This window comes from Tyto alba, unplaced genomic scaffold (genome assembly GCF_018691265.1).
Source record: "Tyto alba isolate M040663 unplaced genomic scaffold, T.alba_DEE_v4.0 Super-Scaffold_42, whole genome shotgun sequence".
Taxonomy (NCBI): domain Eukaryota; kingdom Metazoa; phylum Chordata; class Aves; order Strigiformes; family Tytonidae; genus Tyto; species Tyto alba.
In genome coordinates this window covers 38144949-38166451 of record NW_024881318.1, presented here as the reverse complement: position 1 = coordinate 38166451, position 21503 = coordinate 38144949, and the positions used below count along the sequence as shown (strand labels likewise).

The 21503-nt window shown below is 38.1% G+C and overlaps 1 protein-coding gene across 13 annotated transcripts in view; it reads left to right on the top strand.

The window, feature by feature from the left end:
- Positions 1-21503, top strand: part of NFIB (nuclear factor I B) — a 277174-nt gene that overhangs the window by 202102 nt on the left and 53569 nt on the right. For 12 of the 13 annotated variants that reach the window (XM_042804618.1, XM_042804615.1, XM_042804617.1 and 9 more), the window contains 4 exons: positions 766-819; positions 13284-13352; positions 15483-15603; positions 17583-17701. In XM_042804618.1, coding sequence (XP_042660552.1) covers positions 766-819; positions 13284-13352; positions 15483-15603; positions 17583-17701 — 363 coding nt within the window. Of the gene's footprint in view, positions 1-765; positions 820-13283; positions 13353-15482; positions 15604-17582; positions 17702-20323; positions 20430-21503 lie in introns of those variants that run through there. The other variant, XM_033004197.2, reaches the window with a different exon arrangement.

Sequence of the window (21503 nt, the reverse complement as noted above, 5' to 3'; positions counted from 1 at the left end):
GGGTTTTGTTATATTGTTACTATGGGAATACAGCAAAAAGCAGATAGTTTTAAAAGCATCTTCTTTTATGAATAGGGATATAATTATTTAGTGTATTAACATGAAATTGCATACTCTAGATTCATTAGGTGCATGTATCATGAAAAGAACACTCTTTGAAGTCTACAGGGTTTGGGTTTTGTTAGTTTTTATGTTACATAATCTTCATTTCACAACAGCAATTCTCACAGACAAGGAAAACAAAGCCTATATTGTATTAAAATGGACCGTCATATCTTCAGTGCAGTCCTGAGACTGGAAGCAGTGTATGCCTTTGTGCTTTAAGGAAAGGATAAAGAAACAGCACTCATAACTGTAAACACCATTAGTTGCTTGGTCCAGTATGTCTTTCTGGTCATTGCCTGAGAAGAAACTACTTCTGCTTTGCTGATTATGCAATATTGTATTTGGGAGATGGAGGGACAGGGAATGAAAAGATACCCTTGTAGATGTGTTGAGTTTTTACCTGAATGACTCTCTTGTCCTTATTCAGTGATCTATGAAGTCCTTTTATTAGGATCATTGCATCTTTCATAATGTTTCTGCTTCTGCATAAAATGGGTTACATATAGTGTGTTTGTTCAATAGTAACTTCATGTAGAAAGTCAGGAAAATTACCTTTAAAGAGCAAAGTTAAGTATTCGTTTAATACTGAAGGAGGGTATTAAAAGATTGTGAGATACTTTCAAAACATATTAGTAAAACATTTATTTAATTTCTTTATAGATTCTGGACAACCAGGAAGTCCAAGCCACAATGATCCTGCCAAGAGTCCACCAGGTAAATATAAGTTCCAGAACATGTGCATCTAACATTGTTTGAGAACAAAGATACTACTGTTAATAGTTAAAGAAAGCATAATTGGTCAGCAACCTATTTTGCACTGGTAAGTACATATAATCAGGACAAGCTGTGATTATTTTAGTTCTTTTAACCTGGTAATGTGTCAATTGTAGTTTCATGAACATTCATTTAAACTAAGGAGTTTTTCTTTCAGTTCATATTTTTAGAATTTTGTAAGTGAGGATGGTCAGAAGAGTAAGGAGACAAGATCCCAAGTAACTTACTTTTGTAAAAGTCTTCAAATGCTACAATTATTCTTTTATCACAGACAAAACACAACTGACCTACTTCTGAAGTCTGTAACCTGAGCTACCAGCTTCTTTTATTTTATATATGCATTATAAAATGCAAATATGTTCATTTTTTATATTTTTCATATCAGCTCAGAGAAGTTTTTGAACATGTAGTTAATGGATCATGCTAGTGACATTTGGAATATTTTTTGAAATGTCAGTGTAAACAGTCCTTTCAGGATTCTCTAAAAATAAAAATTCAAGAGAAAATCAAGCCTAGACTTTGCCATTCCAGACTGTTCAGACAAAAGGTTCTTTGTATTTTCATGGAGTTATCCTTCTAAACAATTGGACTGTGATAGGAAATCGTCTAAAACTTTGTTGTTTCATGAATTATATTGGGGTAAGACAAACTAGTGTGAAAGACATACTGTTACTTCTTAATGAGGAAGGAGTGACTTCTACCACCACTAACATTCTGTATCTTCTCGTTTTGGCTCTCAGAAGAAGTGTCTTTCTGAAATAAGATGCAGCTAACTCAGTTTGCTGTTTTATCCAAATGCAGAATGAACCACAGTCTAACCAAGAAATAATTGTGTGATGCTGGGCTGTTACACATACATGAATATTTTCTGGATCTGTCCAAACATTAGGGAAAACAGCCTGAATTGTGGCTGTACAGTTTTGGACTCTTTATCATTGTTTGTAGTGATAGGATGAGGAGTAACAGTTTTAAACTGAAAGAGGGTAGATTTAGATTAGATGTTAGGAATAAATTCTTTTACTGTGAGGGTGGTAAGGCACTGGCACAGGTTGCCCAGAGAACCTGTGGCTGCCCCCTCCCTGGGAGGGTTCAAGGCCAGGTTGGATGGGGCTTTGAGCAACCTGGTCTAGTGGAAGGTGTCCCTGCCTGTGGCAGGGGGTTGGAACTGGATGATCATTAAGGTACCTTCCAACTCGAACCATCCTGTGATTCTGTATGATCAAAGTATTCTCTACATGTGGTGGAATATGTCACATGTGTTGCATATGAATACTCAAAAGTGAGAGAAACATCACAGGTCATTATAGCAAAAGCCATATTCCTGTAATGTCAAAACCAGAAACATATACTGGAAGTTTGGAGATATATTTTAGAGATATGAGGGCAGAACAAGTCAAATAATGTGGTAAGCACTTTTTCAGGTGATTTTTTTTAATGTGATTTTTTTTGCAAGGAGTGATGCAGGCTTGAAATCACTTTTGACTGGAGACTTCCATGATGTTTCTCTCCAAACTGTGTGGGATGTTATGATTAGGCTTTTATTTCTTTATTAAATATGTGACATAAATTATGTAGGATAGTGATTTAGAAACCCCAAACATCAAATTTACACCTAAAACAAGCCTGAAATATTTCCTCACAGATAATGACAATATTGTAGAACTTGGAGCATTTAGCTGTAGAGCTTTTATGTTTGTTTTAGAATATCTCTGTTTGTGAGTGCAAGAAATCCTGAATGCATGACACCTGGTCATTTTGAAGGATCCTTTGTAGCCTCTAGGTTTGGGAGACTGAAGACAGGGTCTGGAAACTCACCTTCAACCTGTTTTACAATTCTGTTTTTAAAGTACCATTTAGCATTTGGAAGAGTAAGCTAGAAGTACATATTTCACTAGTGAACATCACATCCTCTAGTAAGCCCAGTCTCACCAGCCCTCAGTCTCAACCCCAGGCTACTCCATCAAGGAGTAGTCTTGCTGCCAGCAACAGCACCTTGGGGAGGGCACCAGATGAGCTATATTCTTTTGGTAGCTGTGTGGGACAAGACCAGATATCCTAGTGTTTGACAAACTCCCATGTCCCAGAAGGCAGAGGCAGATAGAGGGCAGAGAAATCTGTTGCTGGTTTTGTCATGAAACATTCTGCTTGAAATTTGAGTATAACACTTTCTCACGCTTTGGAGTCACTGTTGGCAGTATTATTCCTTTATCTGCTGCCAAGTGGGGACAGAAAATGGAAGCTGTGCCTTGTTTCCCTTGAAACCCTTAATTTAAGCAGAGACAGAGACATAATTGAATGTCATCTGTCTATTTGAGGATACATGAACTTCTAGCATCATTCAGCTTCCCTGTGTGATACTGTCTTGGGGTTAAACTGTCAGGGAGAAAGGGTTGAGGTTTGTGGGACTGTAGAATACAAGACATCTGGGGCTGTGCAGAAGAATGAGAGAGTTGCACTCTGTTCAACTTGTCTGGGAAAAGAACTGCTGTCCTGTTCTTTCTTATTAAGCTTCACCTGAGTCTTATTATTAGAACCAGGCCAGTCACTCCTGTCAGAGCCCCAGAGGATATCCACTCTGAGGTTTGTTTTCGGTCCCAGGCCAGGAGCATGTGGACTGGCAGTGCCAAGAGGGTTTGTTCTTCTATCATGTTTTGGTCTGATGCCCTGTATGTCAAGGAGCCAGGGCGTTGGCAAGGGATAGGTGCTGTTAGCTTTTGGATGCCACTACCTTCACAAAGACATTGCCAAGAACGAGGAGATTGGAAACTGAGTGGTAGCTGGCGAGGCTGCTGGTGTTAAAAGTGTTTTTTTCTAGGTTTGGCTAGACTGTTGCATTCTTTAGGGTGTCTGGTAATTTGCCGTCTTAACCATGGAGGGAGGGTAATGTCACTTGCCAAACAAAAGAACATTAAGAACACTTGCTGGAATTCTTTACAATACGTTCCTAAAAATACACTGAATACTTTGATAGCATAATATAGTATTAAGATGGTGTAGCTTATGGTGAAAGTGGTATGTAGCTTTTGTAGCAAGATCCAGGGATATCCTCCTTTAAGTTTTATTTTTCAATGACTTTCATCTGTTTTATTTCTAAAGAATGAAACTTGCTTTTCTGAGTGATGGGTCTTAAAAGCCACCTCTTGACAGGGATTAAGTAGGTTACAGACAGATAGATGAGCTGAACTAAACTGAACTGGAAGAAGAGAAGAGTTTGAACACTCCTGTTGTCTGCATCAGCCATTAAGTTACTGGAATTTAAAAGTGTACATGATGCTAGCACAGTGCTAACTATTAAAAGTTTCAAGGAAGGAATGGACATGTCCATGGATCTATTGAGGGTGACTAAACAGATAGAGGCACACTTGGATTAAGTTTTAAAACTGAAAATACTTGGATCCTTGGACACTATCAGTCAATAAAAACCAAACCGAAGTACTTTAGGCCTGCCACGTGTCTTACTATTCTACTAGGCATCTACTCAGGGCTACTGCTGAAGGCAGGCTGTTGAAGGAGACCTAGTGTGTCAATTTTGGTGTAATGCTATATTATTTGCTCCCTGCAAGTCCCATAGGTCTTTTGTACAGCTTGAGAAAATCTAAAAAAATAGCCTTCTTTAATGTGTGTTTTGAAATACCTGCAAAGGTGTGGGAGGATATATACTGAAGACAGAGGGAGTGATCTTTCAGTAAGTTCATCTGTTAGGCGTAAGAAAGTTATGATGGTATGTAAAAATTACTATTAGCTAGAACTAATAGTAAGCTAATGATACTGACACCAGCCATAACAATTTGGTCTCCAGTGATACAATCCTTACTAGCCAGTTCTCCTTCTCTGGGTTTTGTTCTGCTTTTATTTCGTTCCCTTACTTACTTTCTGCTGGCTACAACTGTTTGACATTAATAAGGTTACTTTCTACCTGCCATTGGTGTGAAATTGCTGCTTGGCAGACTTGATTTATTTATACACCAATATTAACATTGTTGTATCCAGTTGTTGCCATGTTGCTCAAATCTTTGAACACAGTCTTCTTAAGCTACTAAAATAAGAGTAAGAAATAGCAATACTGATAGAGTAAAATGTTATCTTAATATGACAATAAGATAGTATAGATAGTTGATTATAATTTGAGAAATCAAGAGAACTGTAAACCTGAGGGAGTGGATACCAGTTCCTACTGGTGCTTCATGTCCTTCATCTTTTGACTTCTCGAAGGAGTTAGAATAGTCTTTTCTTGTATAGATCCCTTCAGTGTTTCAGAGCTATTCTTGTCCAGCATTGGAGAATACAAAAGATAACTTTTCAGGAGGTGCAAAGGAAACCTAACCATCCTGACACAGACAGTTATGAACCTCACTGGTGAGGCAACACAAGTGTGTTCAGGTTTTTGCTTTTATCCAAGCAGTTCAGTTCAGAGGTTATTAGAGCTATGTTTCCTAGCAAGTAAGACCTGCTAGTTTTTTTTTCATGTTAGAATTTACTCCACTTTAGCTGGTCCAAGGTATATTTTCATAAAAATTTTTCAGACGCTATAATGTCAGTCAGGGCTGAATAGGGAATGCAGATGACTCAGGTTTGAGCCTGTGTTCTGATAAATATTACATTATTTATATAGAGTGACACACTTTTAGCAGAGAGATTGAGAAACCGTCTCTACACCTTTCATTCCTCCCCACTGTTTCCTTTTGTCTTTCTTCCACAGTAACCCATGATATGTTGTCAGGGAATTCATCTAGTGATAAGATCCTTAATCTGAATGAGGCATAGGTATGTGAATCCCCAGACCCAGCCTCACTGCTCTGGAATTGGTTTTCGCCTTCTATCTTCACCAGAAATTTTATTCTGGGAACCATTTCCAAAGAAGACCTAAGTGAAATCACTATCTATTCTTTTTTTTTTTTTCCTAATTAAAGTAGGTGTTACCAAAAAGCTTGCAACCAGCCTCACCTATCTCTCAATATGCAAATTCCTCTTGCAGCTGTAGAGCCCCAGAGGCTTTTTTGCACTTTCATATGGGCTAACAGCCATAAGGAGAACATTATTTTTTGATCAAGCCGTAAGAAATGTGTAATAAATTTGTCTATATATGACTATTTTAGCTAGAAGTATTTAAGTTTTGAGTTTTAGAGTGTGTAGTTTCAGAAATAACTCCTGAAGAGTAATGTGGTATCAAACTTTGCTCTCTTCTGGAAGTGCAATAAGCAAATGTGTTTGAGTTTTGCATGACTCAGAACACAGATGGTTTCATTATTTTACTGTATTGCAAGTTACCCTCTTGTGGGTGGGGAATTAGCCCCCTAGTTAATAGGAACAGAAGAGATATTCTCTGGCCTCATCATTATAAGCAGCTTTTCTTATGGCTGCAATGATGGCATAGTAGCAGTTTGGGGATTCAGCCAGAATCATATTTAAACAAACATATATTCACCTCACTTTTTCAGCATGGGAGTGGATATTCTGAAATGCTTGCTGTTTTCCATATGCCTGCAGCCATGCCATCACAGATAGTGATCTTCATATAAAACAGGGTTGGGTTTGGTCAGGGCTTGATTTTCTGTGGAGTTCTCCTTTTCCCAAATGCTCTATGAATTAGTAATGCTAGTGATTGAGAGGTGATGCTCTTCCTCATCAGCCTGTCAGCCCTGAGCCAGGTGGGGCATTCTGGGGGCAGTGCACAGCTGTGCTATCTTGACAATCAGAAACCTGCATAAGTTGTACAGTCCCTTTTTTCAAGAGCAAGAGTTTTTGGCCCTACATGCTAGTTTGAAATTTGGTGTGGGTAGTTGCTACTATCTACTGGTTTAGGATTACTTCTGAAATTTTGTTAGCATTGGCTATCCTTTTTTATGAACCTACTGTGTAAATAAGTGATGCTGTGATCACTTCTGATGTCATGTTTGCTTCTGATTCCATTGTGTTTAACAATGAGTGCAATGTTTTTTGCTTCAAAGCTTGCACAGAACAAGAATTTACTGAAAACTCCTATGTTAACAGAATTCCAGAAACCTGCTTTGGCACCAGAAAATTCCTTTTTGGTACCTGTTTGTCCTATAGCTGTTAAAAAGCATCTCCCCCAACTGTTTTTAAATCTTGGCTGTAGTTTGTATATAACCTGAGACCCTCTGGAAGTCAGTGTCCATTTGTGTTAGTTACCCTTTCTGTTTCTTGCTAGGTTTTGGGGCAACTCACTTCTTGGATTCCAGTACATGCATTCCAGAGTCCATTAAACCAGATGTTTACTTCTTCAACTTACTGCAGCATTGAAGGATATTTTATTTCTGGTTATTAACTTGAGAATATTGAAAATCTTACTTGTTTTAGAAAATGACACAGGCAGCTTCTTAGTTCCTTATTGTGCTAAAACATTCAATGGAGTCAGGGGATCTTTTTGCAACATGTTTGTTTCCTGTCCCAGTTACAACATCATTGCAACTTTCAGGAAAAAAATCAAAACAAATCATGGGTATGCAACAAGGCTGGAGGCAATCGTGCAGTAACCAAAATAGCCATATTCTCTGGACAGACCGTGGTTCAGCTGTTTCAAATGACTTAATCACTGAAATCTTCTGTGTCACTCCTTGGCTCATGTTATTCACCCTTAACTGCCTTTAAAAAATTCTGATTCAGTGGAAACCTGTTTCTGGTACTATTTTTAAGATATTGGCTGCAAAATGCATGCAATAAGAAAACAAACTGCAAGTCTGCTGACTATATGTCACTATAAACAGTGTAAGACTAATTTTTCACTACCTGTTCTGACCATGAATAGTAGCTGTATGCCACTAGGATTCCTGCTGAAATTAAAGAGCTTCCTGTAGAAATTAGATATTGCAGAGAGCAGCAAGAGCTGATCCTTAGCAAGTCAGTTGTTACAGACTAAAATGAAGCTGTACAATGAAATTATTTACTCTTTAATTGTAGGAGTTTCAGAAGTCAAGAAAACCTGTAGGAGCATCCAGAACATTACATTGCATACATTGAAGTCAAACTATGTCTCTCTGCTAGTATTTTGTACACCAGGCTGAAGCTTCCAGCCTTTCTCCTACAGTAGCTCCTGATGTTGAACCTGTCCCACCGCTAGTAAATCTATTGCTATATAATTTCTCTTTTTAAAGATCCAGAAATAAAAGTACAGTAATACAAATAATTTCCTTCACTGATTGGACCCTTACTGCTGTTTTATAAGTTGCTCAAAATCAAGGCTGTCTCAGTGAAAAAACTAGAAATTTAGTGATACCAGGAAGTAATTTTATGTTTTGGCACTAGTCAATATGCAGCAGAACATAAACAGGTGCTCTATTCATAAAAGTACAATTAAATCAGAAGACATAGAAAGGCTGGTTAAAGATTTGTAAAGCCAGACGTCACTGGTAATCTTTTAAGTAATGTGAGAACAAGCCCTTTACAGTACATGTTAGTGCAAACTGAAAATATTTTTTCAGTAGGTTTAAACAACTTTTTTTTTTTTTTAATCCATTTTAAGTCTTACCATGGTTGAAAGCTATACTTGTAACTCAACTCTTGAAGGGAAAACATGGGAATAGAGTGGAAGATATATAAGGACTAGGACGGAATAACTTTGTCGTGGTTTGAGCTCAGAAGGCAACTGAGCACCACGCAGCTGCTCACTTCCCCTTCCCCCCCAGCGATGAGAAGGAAAAAATAAGGCAGGCTTGGGATTCAAGATAGGGCAGGGAGGGGAAAATCACCTACTATGGTCATGGGCAAAAGGCAGACTCCTTAGGGGAATCAAAAAAGAATGCAGATTTATTACAGACACTAATAACACCACCACTTACTTAACAGAGTAGGACAGTGAGAAGCATTGCCACAGCTTGAGAACACCTTCCCCCCACCTCTCCCTTCTTCCCGTGCTCAGCTCTGCTCCTGATAACTCTGCCTCCTCCCCCAGTGGTGCAGGGGCAGGGAATGGGGTGTGTGTGTGTGTGTGTAGTCAGTGCTGCCACTTCTTCTGTCTTTGGTGGGGGTGGAACTTCTGGACCTTCTTCTCCCTGCTCCAGCCTGGTCCCCCTCTCACAGGAGACAGTCCTCCACAAACTTTCTCCACCGTGAGTCCCTCTCACGGGCTGCAGCCCTTCCTGAGCTGCACCAGTGTGGGACACCCCCACATGCTGCAATCCTCCCAGCACTGAACTACAACAGTGGGGGCTGCTTCCTCCCACACAGTCCCAGCCTCCTTTGGGTACAGCCACCTTAATTGGTCATACAAGGCCCCTCACAGGCCATAACTCAGTGTCTGCTCCACCGTAGATCTTCATGGGTGGCAGGGGGGGCCACCCTGCTGTCTCGCCACAGGATACAGGGGGGTCTCTGCTCTGGCACACCTCCCCCCTCCTCTCTTCCTCCGTTCCTCCACTGACCTTGGTGTTTATGCAGCTGCAGCAACTCTTCCTCACCAGGTCTCTTCTTAAATACGCTATTGCAGTGGTACAGCTGATTGGCTCAGCCTTGGTGCAGAGGTGGAGCTGACTTGGAGCTGGGGGAGCTTTCAGAAACTTCTCACAGTGGGCCACCCCTGTAACTCCCTTCCCTGGTACCAAAAAAAACCTACCACTCACTCAAACCCAGGACAAACTTCTACATCAGTATTACGGAAGGTTTCTCCTGTTACTCATTGCATGAGGGGAGCTTGATCAGAACTGAATTTGGCTTAACTTGTTTATCTTTCATCCTTGATGGCACTGATCTGGTCATTGTAGTATTGTTTGGAAAATGTACTTTTTAGAAATGAGTCTTCTGTAAAAAAGGTAACGAGAGAGGGCAGATTTTATACTTACACTATACAAAAACTGAAAGGAAATAGAGAAAAAACCCCACTGTTATTTATGAGTTTTTGAAGTTACTGCATTTCTATACAGAATTGCACTATGGTGGTTTTGGCAGAAATGTTATTTTTGTAGAACTCAGATTTTTAAGAATGACAATTAGTGAAATGCATTTCAGAGTGTCATCTCTCAGGTGAGATGAGTTTTAGTAAATGGTAATACTCAGTGTTTATATTAGGTTTGAACAATAAGACAGCAAAGATCGTGACCATCAAAAGATACAATAAATCCTCTATGAGGAACATAACAATAGACTGTTATCAAGTGTGCTAGTTTCTGTACTGAATAGATCAGAAGCACACACCAAGAATACTAATTGAAGGCTTTTTAATCAAAAAAACAGTAAGACCTATACTGGATGGAGTATCACCACATATTTTTTTTTTTTGCATGCAGTGTACTAATGTGAATATAGATGTTAGCTCTTCTCTTATTCAACAGGGAGATGAGCTTCACAAGGTAAAAAGGCAGTGTCTCACACCATAAAGTCAAAATGTCCTATACTGCTGTCCTGCTGCATACAGTCGTGCTGTTTATCCTTTATCATATGTAGCAGGCATGTTTCTGCAACAAATTACAGCAGTTTAATGGCACAGAGCATTTTCCTATTACATAGCTGGGAGCCAAGAACAGTTCTGTAACATACCCACCATGGATTGTCTTCCTAACTAGTTAAAACTGTTGAAGTCCACTGGTCCTGGCACTGAAAATAACTGTCTTTATTTTTCTGCACTCGGAAGCACCACTGGAACTCACCTTCTCTGTTAGAACTTAAGGCTCAAGATGAGGTTGCTCAGTGCCTGGGACATACTGTGTCAATTTTTAAATAATATTTTGTGACATTACATAGAGAAAAAAATGAAGCTGCTTTTTAAGTTGACTGAGGATGACAATAGCTGCAGTTTCCCTCTCTTTCCTAATGCCAGGCAAAGTATTTGAATATATCTGTAGGTGTCATTATTTTTGGACCATCCAAGTCAGGGGGAAACCTGGCTGAAAGACAGTGATCCATCAGTCAACAATTCATCCTTCTGTGAGGAGGTGATAAACAGTGGTATCATTCCATGGCAGATTTTTTTCCTGTTTCCCATTTCATTTTCACAAGGAGAGAATGTTATGTTATGTAGGTATTCTCAGTATTGCCAGTGAGAAAAAGTAAGAATTCATGAGCGGAGGGTGATGATTAAACAGGTGTGTCTATGTGTGTGTCCTTACACATGTATACATCTGTGTTCTTACATAAAAAATCCTACATGGGCATTGTCTGTTTTTAATATGAGCCTTGAGGCTTGTTCTCACTGTAAGGATAGCTTGACTAATGTACACTTGGGTAAAGTCCCTCTCAAATAGTCTGACTTGAATGAGAGCAGTTGTGCTACAAAGTACTGGTATTTGGGTAAGCAGCAGAGAAGTTCAATCTTGTCTCATTACCAGCTCCAGAGCTGTCTGTCTGCGTGTTTGTACACTGGCTTTAAGCCACACTTCACTTACAGGCCAAGTAAAATCAAGGAACCAAATTGTTCTTTGGAAATCTCCCTTCCATGTACTACTGCAGACTGTTCCTGCTGGAGGAAATAATCAGAGAAAGGCGATTGCCATTGTTGGAGGAATTATTAGCATGCATCCAGCTTGCTCATTCTTGGGTTAAAAGATGAAATCTGAGGAAGAAGCAGAAACGGAAACATAAACTCTTTGCGATTTTTTATTATATGGTTATTCCAAGTTCTGTCAAATAAAGAAATAAATATTTGAGAAGCCATGTCATGTTTTCATCTACACAAAAAACATGGAGAAGGAGTGCAAGAGATGAAAGAGAAAGGCTCTTAGTTCTTAGAAACTGGAGATGATTAAGGTTGCTGAGGGACCTGAAACATCCAGGTGAAGGACAATATTGAGAGGAAAAAGTAGTGGATATAGAGAGAAGCTGTTGAAAATGAGGGAGAGGAATGTAAAAGGAAGTGAAAAGAGTGGGAGACCTGCAGAGTTACTAGTAGAAGGAAAACCATGAAGGGAGATTGTATTAAGTGACATTGACTGGGAGATGAGAAGATGATGACATTGGCATAACATTGTTTGGGATGATCCCACAGGCCTATGGTACTCTGCACACCCACTGCACTTACTCCTGGGGTGGTTTTTCAGACGGGGAAGACTGACATTTGCTTGTAGGTGTAACAGTGTAACAGAGATGTCAGGAAATGTGCTCCATCAGATACATTGACATTTTTTCAGCTTGAGTTGTCAGGTGCATTGTTTATACCTCCACTGATAAATAATATCAGAGATGCTGGATGATGTGGCTCTAGGGGTCCATAAGACTGATAGTAAGCAGTGAAAATCATTCTTTTTGCCTCTGCTCTCCTTGTTTGACCTGAAAAGTAAGTAGAGATTTCCTCAGATGTACCAACAACAGATCTCTCAAGTGACGTCTACTGCTTTTACAGTTACTTTTCTCATTATAGTGGCAGTGTTTTTTTAAATTACTTGAAGATGAAAGCAGTAATTGCTGAAAGAAAGCTGAAGAGAATAGTACTGGACCATTGTTTTCCAAATCAGTAAATATTGCAGTCGGTGCACCTTTTATTTGTTTGTTTGTTTGTTTGTTTTTGCTAGTGACATTTAGAGTGTTTTTACTCATTCAAACATTTGGAACGGCAAATTGAGACTGTATTTCCAAAAGAAAAAAAAAACTGTGTTAATTCAGAAAAGAAACTAGAGAAACCACTGTAAGAAATTGTTAGCGCATTGTCTCACATGAAAACAAATAAAAAAGTAATACTGTTGGAGCAGTAATGTGCCCCAAGTATAGATCTAAATATTGTTCTTGGTAAATGTAATCTATTGACAGAATTTGAGATTAGGTGACATCACAGCCCTGACATTACAGTAGGAATGCCAACAATGCTGTACTCCAATTTGTGCCTGAATTTCACAGCAGGGAAAAATATATCATACACATTTATCTTAGCATAAGCAAACATAAGACAAAACAATAATATATGGTTTCTTAAAGATAGGTTTCTAGATATATAATTCAGCATGTATATAAAAACCCCACTGAATAGCTCAGCTGTTTTGCCCAGTTCCTGCTTTTACTGTAAATAACAGTAAAACTCTCATATACTTCAGAGTTGATGATTTGGTAATGGAGGTGGTAGTGTAAAGTCACTATTTAGCAGAAATGTTTGTGAGGACAGGACTGATGTATGGTGAAATTGCTTAGTCCAGCTGATACAGTTCTTAGTTTAATACTGACTTAGAAGCTGAAGATACTAATGAAAGGAATTATTTTTTAGGCATATTCTGCATGGTCAGTTAGGAAACTCTGTGTATTGCTTGTTTTCATACACATATTAAAAAATTCCTTTTTCACAGCTCCAAGAATTTTTGCATCTCTGCCTCATCAGTTCTTATTAGATCCCATGATCAGCTTTCGGTGTCCTTTGGTCTGTGTATTACAGTTCTGGGACTCTGTTGATACTGTTATTAGCTGGTATATAGACTTACCTATAGTTATTAGTCTTCTCATTATACTGATTATGGTGTTGTGATCTTTTTCAGTGTACCTTGAGGACAGTTTTGTAAAATCTGGAGTGTTCAACGTGTCAGAACTTGTGAGGGTGTCCAGAAGTAAGTTATCATTTGCATTTAATAATTTCCAAAGCCTGCTGTAATGAAGTGAAGGTTTTTTTATTGAAGCTTTTTTCTCCCTTAGATGTAAGACTCATAGGAAATGCCTATAACCATGCACAATTTTGATATGTTTGACCACAGTATTACAGTTCATATTGCATGTGTTTGTAATAAAACAAACAGAAGTCTTCTTTTGTCTTTCAGATATTTAAAGATTGAATCAATTTATGTGTCTCTCTGCACAGCTTAATAGACTGATATGTCAATAAAATCACCATACATAACAAAACCTTCTATTTGTTAGTCTTGCTGCTACTTAAGGTTGTCCTACACATCCTTGGATTCTGCTAAGCCATCTGATTATTATTTTAGTTTGTTTTTGAATTTGTAGCTCTTAAAGAAAAATCACAACATGGATATAAAGGATGACTAACTTAATGTATTATATGCTTGTGTTTCTTTTACTCGTATTGGCTGTAATTGAATTTCTAATTACATTGGCTTGCTTTAGCATCAGAAATGTTATGCACACTAAAATACAAAAAAAAAAAAAAGCAAAATAAAATATAAATATGAAAGAACTGGTGAAGCTTTTATTGCAGAAAGAAAAACCAAAATGCATATAACTAAGAAAATCTGTTTTGTTGACATCTATGAATTTGCTATAATAGTATGGCATAAAACCAGTGTATATTTTCATTTGACATTGCTTTCTGAATGCTTCTTTTCTCCCTTTCGTATCAAAATATTTCTCTTAAGACTTCATTAGGAAGTAAACAAGAATACTTGGAAGTTATAGTTAGAAGTGTCTGCAGTGATGACACCAACATTATAATAACTGAATGGTCCAGAAAAATCTCTTTTCTAATGAGGTGAGGACAAAACCAGTGAGGCCCAAGTTTCCAAAACTGTTCATCCAAATTTTGCACAGGAGTTAATTCATGCCAGGTCAGGATGCTTGAGGAGTTTAATTAACTTAGTGAGGCTTAGGATGCATGTATCATTTCATTTGCTATGGTCTGAAATTAATATTTCACAATTAAAATTATGTGAAGTCCTTCAGCAAAATACTGAGCACTGCCATCCTGCAGTGTTAAGATACATTCTTTTTTATGCTTGCTGAAGGTATGGTTTTGCTGTTTTAGCAGGCTGAGGATGTGCGAAATACAGCTTTCATTTAGTTGTTAGGTTGTTAAATACATTTTAAAGCATCAGGCTGTTCAGATTAAAAAAGAATCAATATTGTAGTTATGTTATGAAATCATACCTTCTGCAGCTGTTATACAGCATATACTTCTAATAATAAGCTTGAAAGCATGTGGTTTCTGTGGGATTTCTTACCATGCATTTGTTTAACCTCAAGCCGCAACAGAGTTGTACTTTAACTGTCAGGAAAAATGCAAACCTTCAGATACATTACACAACATGCAATTATTCTTTTAGGTGCCAAAGGTAGTTAAAATGCACAATGCACAGACAGTGAACAAAGGTAAATACACCACAATATGTAATGTATAATTTCTTCTTGAAGTGCCAAGATGTATGGTACATAGACTCTGTAAGGAGGTGAAGATAACACTGAGTGTGTGTGTTTATGTGTAGGTGTACATATGCAAAGTAGTACCTGTGGCACTGGGGGAAAGAAAAAGGAGGTGGCAAAACATGCTGTCAGCACAGAAGGCTATTATTAATACAAAAGAGTTTAAGGTGAAAGAAGTTTGTGTGTCCTCAAGTTTGTTCTTTCCAGTTATTTCAGTTCTTTAATAAATAATTTTAACTGTTCTTATAAACTCTGCCTCATTCATTATAGAAGTCCTTCTGCAGAAGGTTAGATGTTGTGCCAACATTTGTGTTACCTTTTTCATATTGATAATTCCAGGTTATCTGTTATACAACAAATACGTGATGTCTACGTAACTGCTAAGGGATTGCTAAGGATGGGAGAAGATAATTCACTTTTTTAGATACATAAACATTGCTAGAACTTGTTTGTACTTGGTTTCTGCAAGACTGAGAAAATTAGATACATGTAGTAACATCTTGATATTCTTCTCAGTGTGAAAAATTAAAAGATGGCTAAAAAGATAGAAGATTATCCTTGACTCATTACGATGATGTGTTTTTCAGCACCCATAACGCAGGGAACTGGAGTGAACTTCCCAATTGGAGAGCTTCCGAGCCAGCCGTATTACCATGATATGAATTCGGGTGTAAATCTACAGAGGTCCTTGTCTTCTCCACCAAGCAGGTAAAAACTTGAAATAAGTGCTAATGTGAAACCAGGTTTCATAGTGTAGAACATGCAATTCAAAATTACTGTCAACAGCTACTATTTTATGAATTTCCTCTGATTTGGTGAGGTAGGCTACTTACATATGTTACTATAATTTATGAACAGATATATATATATTGCAAATCTTGTAACCTGAAGTGGCGTCATTATTGCCTGTCATTGCTGTTGGTATCGAGGATGGAAATAACTTTTGTCAGGGTCTGAAGTGCTCGCTAAATCATTTGCCAAGAGAACAGCTACGCATCCTGAAACTGCTGCTGGGCTGCAGGAAGGCCTAGCATCCAGGAACCTGCTGGCAGGCCTCAGTGCCTCAGGGCCGTTGGAGGCCTGGATGCTGTCACTGGGGGCTCCCTTTTGAACCTCTGTCTTGAAAGATATGTTGAGACAGATACTGCTTCCTGTTCAAAAGGCGTCAGGGCAGGAATATAAAGACAAGGTGTCTTTATCTGTAGCATCAACCCAGCTCATGAAAGTATGTTTCCTGCCTCACCCTTTCAAGGGGCATTTCCCAGCACAGTGGGAACAAAGAGGAGCATGTGAGGTAGTCACAGGATCTCTATTTTTTCTCAAGGGTCTTCATGTGCTTGCTACAGGCAGTTTGATCTGAGAGACCCACTTCTTCCCTGCTTCAACATTCTTCCTTCTCCCAACTCTTGGAAAGACCCTGTTGCCTCCCTCAGGAGCAGCTGGCAGGCCCACCGAGATGGAGAACCTGCCGTGCCCTCCTCCTGACTCCTGATAATGTACTAATGCACTCTGACTTCTGATAATATACTGTCTTCTGTCACACCTCTGTGCCCCTTTGGTGTTCTGAAGCTGTCTGATGTACCATGAAAGCATAAGCGCTATAGGACCTCTCATTGCCCCATGTTTCTGCAGAGCAGTGAGTCAGGAGGTGTCTTCACAGTGGGACAGGATTTAAGAGGACTGCAGGGGACTGGGGCACTCTTCCACTAGCACCTGGTGCTTCTGAGTTAATTTGCTCATTTTCCCCTATTTCCTTCCATTGTATTTTCAACTTGGCAGTTTACCTAACACATTTTAGAAATGGGTAGAATAATTCTCACACTGTTGTCTAAATAATAGTAGTAGTAGCAGTAGTAGTAGAAGTAGTAGTAGTAGTAGTAATAATAATAATAATGATGATAATAATAATAATAATGATGATGATAATAATAATAATAATAACAACAACAACAATAATAATACCACCATCACTATTAAAACTTTCCTTCTGGTTTTCCTTGGCAGTCAGCATAACAGCTTCAGTATATATTGTTATGAAGAAACTTGACTTCCCTCCACTGTATTGAAGTGCTACCTCATTTTATATAGTGTGACTTGAAATATGGGCCTTTTTATTGCTTTTAATTAAACTAGTCTAAAATGAAAAGTCTTTGTTTCAGATTAGACCTCTTTGAAAAGCTTAGGCTTTTGACCTGGTGAAATATACCAAACTACATTTTTTCCTTATTAACACATTCAGAAAAGTTCCTGTTTTACCCTCACTTTTGAGCTCACTGTCATGGCTCAAACCACAACAATTAGTAATGCTTTTCCAGTGTTTTGTTTTGCTGTTATGGTTTCTACATAGTGTTTAATACCCTCATGACACAACCTTTCTTTAGTAAGTTACAGGAACTTGTTTCTTGGTTGTTCAGCCAAATGCTGGTAGGCTTTTATAAGTTACCCATTCATGCCATCTCTGAAGTATTAAATCATGTGAAAAATGCAAGCACATACCTGCATTACATATTAAATATCATCTATGTAAGTTAGTCTAGGCTCTAATATGCACTTTTTTTTTTTTTTTTTTTTTTACTTTGCATGCCTGGATTACTTTCTATTGAAATATTTGTTGAAATCCAAACAGTTTATATGCCACTACTAGCTGTGTATCATATTCACTGCCAAATCTCACATTATTTCAACAGCAAAAGACCCAAAACTATCTCCATAGATGAAAATATGGAGCCAAGCCCGACAGGAGACTTTTATCCTTCTCCAAATTCACCAGCTGCGGGGAGTCGGACGTGGCATGAAAGAGATCAAGGTGAGTAACATGGGACCATTTTAACTCAAAGTATATTCAAATGTACAATAAATCTCTGCATCTGCCTTTTCATTACTGTAATAAAATTATGGCTTTTTATAAGAATAATTTATTTTTCTGTGTGTTTGCTGGTTTTCTAAATGTATATTTACAAATGTATGTTTACAAAAAGCTCATGATATAAACAACCACATAACATTTTTTCCATGTGGTGATTGTCTCTTGTTTGAAAAAATGTGTGGCAAGTGAGGTACTTGATATCGTGTATGCTGTGATCATCCCAGCAGGATTTTGAATACAAGGGTTTCAAATAGAAACCCAAACATCTCCATACTATGGTTGATTCAACACTAGTTTATTCAGGTTTTGTTTTACCCTGACAGACTGCTGTTTGTGTATTTAGTCCATGCTATGTGACTCAGAATAGGTCCAATAGGCTCTTTTCTGAAGAGCCCCCACATAGCTTTGTGGGACTATATTCATATGTTAAAGGGTGTTGGGAAATAATGTTTTTTTGATTATCAGAAGCAAGGAACATGTTTGTGTGGAGAAGAAAGTTATGGTTATCAAAACTGTAAAATGAATTGTCATGACTTTCCCTCACGTTGTCTTGATACCTTATAAGCCTAGATGCCAGTTTAGTCCTTTCCTTCACCTTTGTGATATGAAAATGTGTTTAAACCCACATGTATTTGAACAGAGTTAGTTAATGGATCCTGTGGCTGAGGTGCTGCAGCTATTTGGAGAGTTTGTGAAATATACAGCACAGAATGTGAAAGTGAAATAGAGAAAAATACATGCTGTTGCTTCCTTTGCTGATCTTCCAATGTTTGTCCTCTTTATCCCCATCCACTGCTTATTGTTGCTCTCAATTCTTCAGTAACTGACTGACCCTTTGTTCTTACCTCATTTTGATATTGTTTTACACTTATTTTTTTTTCTTTCTATCTGTTTTGGTTTCTTTTTGTTTGTTTGCCTGCTAAGTTTTCCCTTTCATGTCTGTGTGAAAGATAGTATGTGACTGGTATTTAATTCAGCTGCCTTTCATTTTCACATTTTCATTATAGTTGGTCTCCTTTTAATCTGCTTCTGCCTACCCTCTGATCTATGTTGTCATCATTAGGCTGTTCGTTTCACACAATGTCTATTAGTCTTTGTCATTTCTTTTGTACTTTTTGTTTCTTACAGAGGCTCTGGTATTTTCTTATTTCTAGCTGTTTACAGCATTCACTGTTGAATTAAAAAAAAAAAAAAAAAAATCTTGCCCATGGCTTTATGTAGCCAGACTTAAGGACAGCAAAATAGCAGTTCACCCTCATGCAAAATATTTTCCTCTCTGACTGTTACCTGATTTGCCATAACACTTTATTATGATTTTTCATAAAAATCAGTGTTGTACCTCAACTAATTTTTGTGCTTTTTAAATAATTATTTTTGTGGTTGTTGGGAAAACAGCCTGTCATTCCTCTCTGAAGTGGTCTCCACATATCCCCACTTGTGAAATGAAGTCCTCTTATGCGGCTGAGTGAGATGTAGGGGCTTCTGAGAAATGCAGTGCTGCATGGACGGCTGAGCCAGAGTCCTACTGATGAAGTCTTTCACAGATGATCCCTATAGTTCCCAACTACCTCAATTGCTTTTTAGCTCTTCAGTCATTCTGCTTGCAATGAACTGTGTTGTGTGAACACTGGATTTGTTCTGTTTTACCAGCATTCTTCATGTCAGTAGCGAACAATGTTATTGTTCAAATTGCTTGGGTAGATTTACGATGAACCTTAATTTTGGTGCCACTGGGTAGCTAGACTTCTGGACTGAAACAGCCTTTGACTCCCTAGATATGTTTCATAAACCAGAGAACCCCAAAAGATAAGAAAGAGTGAATAAAAGAGATAAACTTGAATCAGTGTATTTTATTTTTGCTTCCTGGAGTTTACATTCCTTCCTGAATGTCCTGTTTTCCAGCACTGCTGGGCCTAGTGATATTTTACCAGATCCCTGACAGTGAGGTTGTCTTTGAGACACTTTGAGGGACTTTGTTTCTCCTGTCCTTAAGATGTTTTTCCATTTCTGCAGAGGACAGATATATCACTGATCAGTCTGAAAACAGTTACACTGGGGGAAGCATAAGCCTTTTGCCCCTAACCATTTATGTTTGTCTCCAGTCACTTTCTGAGGTTATCTTGCTGCTGCGGAAACATTGTAAGGTAGTGGCCACAGTGCCTATCCTTGGTACCCAGCCTCACCGGGAAGGGGTATGTGGCAGCTCCTGGCTTATTTGTTCTGTTGCTAGTTTGTAGATGCTTGGTATCATCTTCATACTATCATGTATCTGTGTAAAGCTTCTTTTGGACACAGAGCTCTTACCAGGATATGATATTTGTGAAAACCTATATTCTGTTTCCTTATGCCTGCAAGCACAAAGATAATATAAATAAAAGTTTGGAGGTGGTTTCTACACCAGAGAGCTCACTGGTACTACTTCCTTCTCTCCCATGGAGATCTGCCTGTCATATGAGGTTAGGTATAAATGAAAAAAAGGAGAAGCAATTTGGTATCACATTTCTGTTCATCCAGTGTCACCAAATGATGCTCATGTAGTTCCAACAGGCACTGCTTTTTCAGGCAATCTCCAAAGGTCATCAGCATCAGAAATGTGAATCAATCCATAATACCCACACATGAGACTATGCAGAGGTATCATGTTTATGGGTAAGTAGCTTCTCTTTCAGTCTGATGCAGTTTTAACTTTTCTAAGAGAAACAAAATCAGAAATGGGGTTGATAGTAAGATCCAGCATTACTAATTTTAGTTTCATTGTCTCTGTTTTGAATTTGGCAGAGCAAAGTCTCTGACCTCTGATCTGAAATAGATGTAGTTACTTCATCTGCGTACCTGTGTAATGTATTTTAATAGAAATAGAAATGACAAAGACTTGAAAGATTCTTTTATCATGAATACTTTTCATATCTTTATTCAGCTGCATTTATAAAGTAGCAGAAATGAGATGACAGTGGTAGCTTGGAACTGGAGATAGTAAAAATAAAACAGTGATAGCTGCAACAGGTTGAAATAAAGTAGTTAGGAGTTTCATGGGTGTCTAGGGGGTATCTAACCATTTTGATAGTGAGAATGGGACAAAGATTAATGGGTAACACAGAAATATGCTGAGATTAAAAATGTGACGGATGAAGATTTGCAGTGGGATAGGCAGGTTAGATCAGCCTTTTATTGCTGTGAAATACAAATATCATGTAGTTTAGTAGGTAAGCCGACATCAAGAGAGGAGTGATTCTGTATGAGTGATTTTGTTGTAAGTCTTACAGTTTCTACAGCTTCTCTACCATGCAAACATACATCATGAGGGGTAGGAACATGACTGCAGGAGTTTCTGTGAGTTAACCATGATGTGTCATCTGTGAAACTAAGAAAAATCTTCCTCATACCACACTCTACCTTCAGTTGTAAAACTCCAGACTTTGTCCTTTTTCTATTATCTGTCTTCTTTCTGTTGTACTACTTTCAAAAATGTTTTGATAAGATTTCTAGATGTTGTGTTTTATAGTCAATTTTAGGGGAGTTGACTGTTTGAAGATGTAATTCTGGGCAGAAATAAGTAAACATATCTGGAAAATGGTAACTTTATATGGCATAAGGTTAGTCAAAGTCAATCCACAGAGTTATGAGCGGTGGCTTCGTTATCCAGTGCTCTAGTATTGTTATGCATGTTATTGTTCTGATATAAAAATATAAAAGCTCTAATTAACTGAAAATAGTATTAAAAATTATTTTTTATTTGTATTTA